General features: G+C 48.9%; 1 protein-coding gene across 1 annotated transcript; it reads right to left on the bottom strand.

The window, feature by feature from the left end:
* Positions 1-1,468: 1,468 nt before the first annotated feature.
* Positions 1,469-8,766, bottom strand: fs(1)N (female sterile (1) Nasrat). The gene is made up of 6 exons (XM_065226229.1): positions 8,589-8,766; positions 5,923-8,524; positions 3,789-5,684; positions 3,515-3,729; positions 1,969-3,447; positions 1,469-1,909 (listed from the first exon to the last, which is right to left on the bottom strand). Exons 1-6 carry the CDS (start codon positions 8,640-8,642, stop codon positions 1,553-1,555), a joined length of 6,603 nt encoding a protein of 2,200 aa, XP_065082301.1. The 5' UTR covers positions 8,643-8,766; the 3' UTR covers positions 1,469-1,552.
* Between the last annotated feature and the right edge of the window lie 432 nt (positions 8,767-9,198).

The raw sequence follows: 9,198 nt of genomic DNA, 5'->3' as shown, positions 1-9,198 counted from the left end.
AAAAAAAAAAGGTTCACCAAAGACACAAAACACCTAAGACCCAAGACAAAATCCACTGTGCATTCTATTACACAAAACCAAGCCTCCCATCCCCAAGAAAAATGCCACCACTGCCTTGGAGTACTTGCACATGCGCCATCCTGGCCGCCTCGCAATGTTGGCACCTGTCATTCGAAACTCCCCTAGAAGATTGAAAAGCGAAGGAAGAAAATCCTCGCACCAGGAATTACATGGCAACAATCCTCCTACATTCCCTTTCCGTTTTCATTCGTCACAGAATGAATGATGGAACTTCATCCGCAAAAAAAAACAAAAGCTAAAACACCTACAACACCTATCAACAGCTACCGCTACAATGCAATGGGGGGGGAATGTACGACAAAACCCTTTCTTCCAGCAGGAAAATGATCTCCCCTTTTTTCCGCAAACGTGAGTAGGATAACTGTCCAACTTTTTCCCGAGCCCTAGTTAATCCTGGTGCAAAAGAAGACCGAAACACTTGAAGTCAAGCTTGGTGCGGTGGAGCCAAGGAGCCACCGAGAGGAATGGGCAGGAAAAAGTATTGATCGCAATCCGTCTGGATTTTCCAGGCAACATCACAGTGAATGCGTTTCCTTCAAGGATGTTGCTCGTCATTTCCCCGCTTGAAAGGGTTCGAATTTGCGATTATCATCATGGAAGTCAGCTCCGTTTGGTAGCTTGATGGAAGGCCATTTCCTTGACCTCAGAGGCAAGGCCCCCCGCCTCCCTCCGGTTAGTCTTTGTTCTCCAGCCGATGCTTTGTTATCAGTGATAAAGGGAGTGCCGCCAATCGATGGAGGAAGAATTGCGAATTCATCACAGAGAACACCTACCTCTAGCGGCGGAATGATCCACAAGTGTTTCGCACTTTTCACGCGAATCACGATTTGGTTTTCACAATTTTGCACGGGGCACAAAACACAACAAACTATAGCCAGACACAACACGCTGATTGGAAGCCACTTTTTGCACCGCAAAGACGATAAACAATAACACACGCGACGCGACGCAACCGTTTTGCAGCACGGCCGAGAGAGAACTGTCAAAAATTTTAACCGCTGCTCTCTCCCTCAACGTGGTGTTGGTTTTTGCACTGCCGAGTCTAGTCCCTCTCGGCTTTGCGCAAAATGTGAGTGTATGGGTGTATGAGAGGGCAGTGATGGGAGTTTGAGATAGGATTTTCTTCGGAGGAAAAGGGATCCGGGTGGAAAAATTTGTCGGATTTATCCCGGCGAATGAGATCAATCCAAATTTGAGTTCAGTTTACTCATAAATCACTAAGTGATTATGAGTAAACTGGACTCAAATTTGGGTTGATTTCATTGACCGTGTAGAAAAGCATGGAGATGTGAGGCGTTCTTTTTCACATCGAGGGGCGTCTCCTAATGTAATGTAAACGGGCGAGAATGTGAAATAATTTGCAACTTGTTACACCAGTTCAAAACAACTATATAAAACTTTTATAAACCATGAACAATAACAATTCACTGCAACCTACATTGCACAACATCACATATACAAAACAAACGAATCATTCCACATCGTCGCACTCCACGTGGACCATCAGCCCGCAGTGGCCCTGCGTCTTGGCCCGGAGCAGGATCAATTCGTGCTGTTCGGTAGCGATCGCCAGGTAGTGCAGCTTACAGCGGATCATCGACGGTTGCGGTAGGGAAACTCCCGCCAGCTGCACCGCCGGGGACGAAAGTTTAAAATTGCTGAGCCGAACGAATCCCTGCATACCGCGGTAGATGTAGATCTGGACCGTTTGCCGCAACTCCAGGAAAGCGAGGATCGTCTCGTCGCGGAGTTCCAAGGCCGTCAGGTGCGAAGGACGGTGACACTGTAGGACTTGGTACAGCTTTCCCATTTGGATATCGGAGTAGATCTGCGAACGAGTTTTGATGTTAGAACTGAAAGCGGAAACCTATTGGAACCCGATCTTACCTTGATCGCGTCCTGATCTCCCTGGACGACGGTATGAACAACGGTGGAAACAGCCACCAGATGACGCTTCTTGTTGTGCGGGCCTGCTAGGAACGCCACCACGTCCCCCTTGGATCTCTCAGGGAAGTGCGGATTGTCTGCCGTCAAGATTCCGCCATGCGGAACATCTCTGGCAACTGTAGTCTCTGCGATAGCTTCGTCTTCGCTAACCGGAGGATTCGGCGTGTCAACTGAGGCAGGTTCTACGACGTGAATAACCGTATCGTTGCCGAAATGGTCATCTCCTTCCACAGGAGATAGGTTTTCCGGATGAATAATTTCGCTGATTTCCAATAAACTGCGTGACGAATTTGGCAGCTTATCAAGGTACGTCTTTCCCAAGCGATCGTGCAGCGACTGAGACGAAAACAGTGCCATTTCAAGGGATCCATTCGAAGCAACCCGTTTAACGTTTTCCACGTTAGACAACAACACCAACAATTTACTATCGCTCAATGCCAACCCCAACCCAACTTTACTAGGCACGAAACCATACTCCGAAACGGTCTTCGGGAGTTTCCACTGTTCCTGCGTACTGCCGTCAACTCCATACTCGATCACCACGCCCGGCTTCAACACGTAGAAACTTGTCGGTTTCGCTGGGTCTACTGCTACGGATTGCACCAAGTCCGCATCGGGCATATTCCACATCAGCTGTAGCTGTACTCCGGTGAATAACCACACGCTAAGACCCAGGACTTGGCATTCCGTGAGTTCACTAGGCGATCGCGTCACCAAATAGACCGCTTCATCCCCGTTGACCACATGCTTCCATTCTTGGACAAGCCCAGTGTAGAATTTGAAGATTGGTACAAAAGCCTTTCCCGTCGGATCCCATTGATAGAAGTGACTTTCACAGCCCATGTTCACTCCCAAGAAGTGGTAGCCCAGATGATCGAAGAAGAAGAACGATACGATCGGCAGGTGTTCGTTGATGACCTGCCGCTGTACAAAGTACCTGAAGAAGTACATCCGACTCTGCGTCTTGTCCACCAAGCTTTTGGTGTTGGAGCAGAACGATCGCAGTTCCGTTCGGTAGTCGTGTAGCTGATCTTCCACGTTCTTCTTGGCAGCCTTCATCCGTTTGACCACGTCCATTATGTCAACTCCGTTGATCTTACCGTTACCTTCTACGTCCCCATCGAATCGGACATTTTGAGCTGTGACCGTCGCGTGAATTTCCTGATGATCGCGTCCCTTACTCCACAGACTGTTGTCGTACCATTGGTTAAAATCCACACCGGAGATCATATCTTCCGTTTCCACTGAGTTGACGATCAAATGTCGGAACGAAATGGGTGACTCGATCACCATCTCCGGTCCGATGGCAACGGGTGGCCCAAAGGGCTTGCCGTTCAGGACCGATGGAAGGGTGAGAGAATTCAGCACCTTGAGCGAGTGGAAGACTGTTGGCAGACGGACACGCTGGTTGCCGTAGGTCTGAAAATAAAGCGAATGAATTTTTGAACATCGAGATGAAAAACCTGCACCGCAAGCGGTTCCCTACCATGAGCGTATTCTGTCGCTCGTACGGTAGGCTGACTCCACTGACGTATCCGCCAACCTCTATCGGTTGAGTGATGGTCATTTCGTGGATGAACAGCGTAGTCTCGATCGTCTGATCGGTGTTCAACGTGATCAGGTTGTTTATCGGTTGACCGTTCAGATAATCCACACGAAGATGATCCGTTTTGAAGGCTCCCGGTGCGAAGAAGGTTTTAGCTGAAACAGAAAGGCGCTTTGTAAAGATCCATGATCAACGCTTGCTTGGGTGAACCTACCGTAGAATTCCGCGTCTCTGTTGATCATGACTCCTGTGTTCATCCACACGTCCGGATTGCATCCAACTAGATTTGGTGCAACCATATCCCCTTTGATCGTCAAGTGCTCCGCGTAGATCGGTTCGGCGAACACCACCACTTCTGCTGCAATCTCTACCGGGGTCACCCCGTTAATCCGCACTATGTCCTCGTGGATAGTTGAGATGTCCATCTTGTTCAAAAACTTGACATTAAAGCCGTGATCGAAGAAGACTTCGTTCTTGAACAGTAACGGTTTGGTGAAGTTATAGTCCTGGTTCTTTCTGATCAATGACGCCAGATGGGCGTCTACGTTCGGGATTTGATTCAGTGATCCTGCGATGTGCAACGTGTCAATCTTGGCATTGTACAGGTACAGATCACCTTTCACCATGTGGACGTCCCTGGCTTCGTCGTAGCTGTAAGTGTTCAGCGTGTTTTGAATTGGTTCTTTGTTCAACTGGTCATCAATTTGCAGATGATCTACGAAAAGATCTCCAAGAATTTCCACTTCCCCTTGCAAGTAGATCGTTTCATTCCTCAACGCAAGCTCATTCACGTGGATGTTGTTGATACTCTCCGTATCGATGTTCCCTTCTACTACCAAACCATTTATGAACACATTGTTTCCATAAAACTCCGGAACACCTGAGGACTTTAGAGCCACATCTGCCAGGAATTCTCCAAAGTGCGCATTATTCACCAGACCACGGGCCGTCAAATTTCCCTCGATCACCAGAGGATCTAGGAAACGGATAGTTCCCGAGATACGATTCGGTCGGTTCAACCAGATGACCTGCTTGAGTAGTGCGTCGAAGTTTACTTCGTTCAGCATGTTGACCTGCAGATCGCCTCCGACGTAGAGATTCTCGATTGGAATGTTTCCCTGCAGTAGATGGCTCTTGAAGTTATCCACCCGATCGATACTCTCTTTCAAGCTTCGGAAGTCGCGCCCATTGACGTAGGCCGTTGAAATCTGACTACCCACGACCAGTTTGTCGATGTAGAATGGAGCCGTAATCTGTTGCGATCTGGTTAAGCTGAACCGTAGTTTGTCGAATGTTGGCAAATGCACCAGGTTGATCATCTTCGATGGGCCATCCAGGCTCGAGCCCATCAACTGCAAGTGGTCCACGAACAAATGGTTCAGAGTGATCTTTCCGGAGAATACCATCTCCTCCTGTTCCATGTCCAAATATTCAGACCTCGTCTTTGAGTTCAATGTCTTCATGATCTTCAACTCTTTAGCTTCCACGTCCGGATAGAGAGCATTCTCGCGGTTTTTGAAAATCAGCGATGTCTCCGTGTACTGATCACCGAACAGCTTAACCGAGTTGACGTCCAAAGCCGTTGCGTTCAACCCATCGAACTGTCCATCCAGCTTCAAGTCATGAATGAACACGTTGCCGTTGATCTCCCGAACATCCAACTCCTGTTCGGTGCTTCGTGTCACAAATTGATCCAATGTGAATTCGTTGATCATGTTCGTCCCGATGGTGACCTTGTCGCGGAATTCGGCCGAAGCGATCCGCTTGGATGCCTCGATCGTTACGGTGTGTTCCGTGTCATAGACCACATCTGAAAGGGTCGCGTCCACGTCCATACCGTTCAGCTGGCCCCGGACGATCACCGGTCCTTCTACGACGAGCTGTTTGAAGTGGCAAGCGGCTTTCACGAGGGGCGTCTGAAGCAGGGTTGGGTTATCGAGAAACTCGTCCAGGTGCTTACCACGGATGGCTCCCTTCACTTCGAGGCGTTCGGTTACGTGCAGCTCACCGATGGTTACGGTGCCAGGGATGTGCTGGTCGTCGTCCAGGGTGACGATGTCCCGGAGGTCCACGCCGTTGATGGTCCGCTCGATGTCCAGGGCGTCGATGTCTGGCAATGATAGGAGAGATTGGAAATATTTTATTAAAATCTAAGAAAGTTATGTTTTTTCGATTCGTCATTTGGCGTGGAACCGCTCAGATAGGTCTTTAAATCTACAGCAATGTAATCTTGATAAGCTCAGGCAATCAAATCTACGTTCCGTACATTGCATATTAAATCGTGCAAGCATAAACATCAATCAAATTACCAGTAAACCCCCACGACCCCGGTAGAAACCCATACTCACTTGTAGCATTCACGAACCGCTTGTACCCGGTCACGATCGACTCCATCGGACTGCTGGACAGCAGATAATCCATCGGGAAGGCCAACCCATTCAAATGATACACCGTAATATTATCGTTCTCCAGTATCAAACTTCCGTTCACCTTCAAATCTGCCAATCGATTCGGCCTATTCTTAAGCACGATCCGATGAATGATGTCACTCCACGGAACTCCGTTAATACTGTGAAAGTACAAACTTCCATCCAGCTGCAGTTTCTCCGCCACCAAAACGTCCGGCTTGTCATCGCTTGCTTGCCGGAGGCGAGCATCCAGGTCCTCCAGATCGAGCTTCATCCCATTAATCGTCTCCTGCGCCAGAACATCTTCCGCCACTTCCACCGAATCGAACTTCAGATTAGACCACCGCCGATTTTTACAGTTGAAATACACCGTCAATTCGCTCAGATCCACCCCGTTCACCGTTCCTCCCTTCGGAAGGATCACATTCTGCGCTACGACCGTATTATCCACGATCAGTTTGTTTGCCAGTTCGATCTTCTCACCCGTGTTGAACACCAAATCTCCCGCCGGAATTCCATTGACCGTTTCGAAGTTCAGATGACGAACCTTGAGATCTTTCACCCGCAGCTCCTTCGCGCTATCCGTTTGCCGCAGGACTCGCAGTGTTGGTGGATCTTCCTCCAATCGCCTCACGTACAGGTCATCCGTGACCAGCGATCCTCCCACATCGAGCCAGCCTTGAACGTACAGCGGTTGTTCCAAATCCAACGAGAAGCTATCGTTGTCTCTTCGTACCGTGAACGACAACTGCTGTTCCAATTCATTCAACCGCATCTGTTCCAATTCAATCTCCCGAGCAATCGCCGGAACGTCGATCCTCGTATCTCGGTGTGTCCACGTTCTATTCCCAACCCTGATCTTTCCATCCACCCATTTAAATTCCGAATCCTGTACGACCAAGTCCGCTTGGACGGTACCCAAGGAGCAGTTTTGCAGCACCATCAGTGGCACGTCATAGGCATCCGTTTCGGTGACCGCCGCAAAAGCTTCGTTGATCACTTCGTCCTGATACTGGATGATCTTGGTAAAGGCCTCGATTGTGTCCCGCATCTCCTGAGTTTTCTGCCTAATGGGATGTTCTGCGGAAAGCATCTCGATGTGCAGGTGAAACAGTGTGGAATGTTCGTGAAAGCGAGGAACGATCATCGATACCTTCTTGCCGCGTCGAATGATCGCTGAACCGGCGATACCGTTCGGCTGGTACAGGTCCAACATGCACGATACTTCATTATCCATCAACTCGTCGTCCACGTAACAGGGGATATCGCTTCGGATGTCGAATGATGCACCGTTCCACACGAAAACGTCCAATCGCTGAAGATCGTGAGTTGAGAAGAGCAGTTTGTGCTGAACCAGTAGGATCAGATCGTCCCGGTAGGTTGGAGCGGGTATTTCAAAGTAGGCTTCAACCGTTTCCAACGTTTCCGTTGGGATCCGTTGGGAGGTGAAGACACCGTTGGCATACTGGACGATCCGCGGTGATCTTCCACCGATCGCTATGTAGGCGTACCGTCCAACTTGGAAGGCCCCCACAGTGTTGACCATCTCCGATGTGTAGTTTGCTATCGAGTTGAATCTTCCTCGGTACTTTTCGCCGGCTTCCAGCGTGTAGATCATGGCCGTATCGTTCTGAGGAAACGCTACTAGAAATTCTTTACCGACCCTAACCAGCCCAACGGTATAGCAAGGGTACGCGAGATCAAGTCGTTGCAGCAACCAAAACTGCTGCCGTTCAAAGTTGAACTCGTACAGCGTAGCCGAAACGGACTTGTGCTTATTGGGATGAATCCCAATCAGCAAGATCATATGGATGTCCCGGTATTTGAATGCCCGAATTAACGTCGTCATCTTGTAGAGCGGCCATCGCCACTCCTCCGTCAGGACAAAATTCGTATCCGGTCGCATAGTGTACCAAATCAGCTGCAACTCTGTCGAAACGATCAAACAGCTGACGGGAATTTCCGCCACCGAGTCCCACACCGTGATAATCTCAAATGCCGTGGGTTGCGTTTCCAGTGGGAACTCCTGCTGCAGCTTGTACTCCCCAAAGTGTTCGAACAGGATCAAAATACTGGTGTTGCTCAGCCCGACGATGACGTGCTGTTCGTTCTTCTTCAGCTCCAGCGTTTCCCACCAGGTCACGTTGGGGCCGAACGTGAAGTTCAAATCCTCCCGAATCGAGTCGATCAACAACGTGTCTCGGCCGTAATCATTGACCAGTGGTTGGCTGACGGCAGCCAGCGTGCGAATGAAGCTTTGACCGACAATCTTCTGATCGATTGCCTCGTGGAAGGCGTTCCGGAACGAGCTATCCCGGACGTGCTGGACCATGTCCTCCGGGGTGTCTTTTTCGGTCAGTAGACGATCGCGGAGGTCTTTGATCACGTCGGCCTGATGCGGTTTGGGAGTTGGTTTGCTGGTAGGCTTGGGGGTAGACTTCTTGGGCGGGACATTTTGGCCGTCGTGGGGCTTCTGGTTGCTCGGAAGTGTGTGCGCCGGTTGAACGATCAGTGGCCGCTGTGCTTCGGTTTCGATGGGGTTCTGCGGACACACGCGGTTTTAGTTGGAAATTTGAGCACATTTCAATAAAAAATTGATCACCTACCTGTAGAATAACCAACAGAAAGAGCGTCGACAGAAGCAGTTTTAACCTATTCATGGTTTGTGCATGCTTGGTTTCTGGAAAGAAGTGCAAGGTCACGCGCGAAGAACAATGGACGGAGTCTGACGATCGAGTTGAATTGTTGTATGTCTCGATTGAATGCCGGTGGCATGTGGACTGAAGGACGGGAGATTCGCTGGTGGCAGAATGAGTACAATAGGCACGGTGATGTCGATCGTGTTGATGATGTGAGTGTGTGTGTGTGTCAGATTATCGATAAGCTTTTGGGTGTTGATCGATAGCAATAGAGTTGGTCACTTTTCAATATACAGTCAAGATCAACTGTGTTATAGGAATCGGCATCGAATACTCTGATTCAATTAGCGTAATCTGAAGTTATTGAGTAGATGAATATTGGTTTCAGCAGGACACAGCTGGAACATTTGTAAATATTCTTAATTCATTTTTCGAAAACTTTTGTACCAAGATATGTTTTGAATTTTGTTCGAAAGAACCTGAACAAATTTTAAAATGATGTTTTAATGAAAAAGATCCTCTAAATAGGGTAGATGTGCACCAAACAAATATAATTTTTGAATTAAATTTCTTCGAT

The sequence above is a fragment of the Ochlerotatus camptorhynchus genome, unplaced genomic scaffold, assembly GCF_037179485.1.
Source record: "Ochlerotatus camptorhynchus isolate MF236.1 unplaced genomic scaffold, CSIRO-AGI_Acam_v1.1 ptg000247l, whole genome shotgun sequence".
In the NCBI taxonomy this organism is placed as follows: Eukaryota; Metazoa; Arthropoda; class Insecta; order Diptera; family Culicidae; genus Ochlerotatus; species Ochlerotatus camptorhynchus.
Note: the sequence above shows the minus strand (reverse complement) of the source record. Positions and strands in the feature narration are given on the sequence as shown.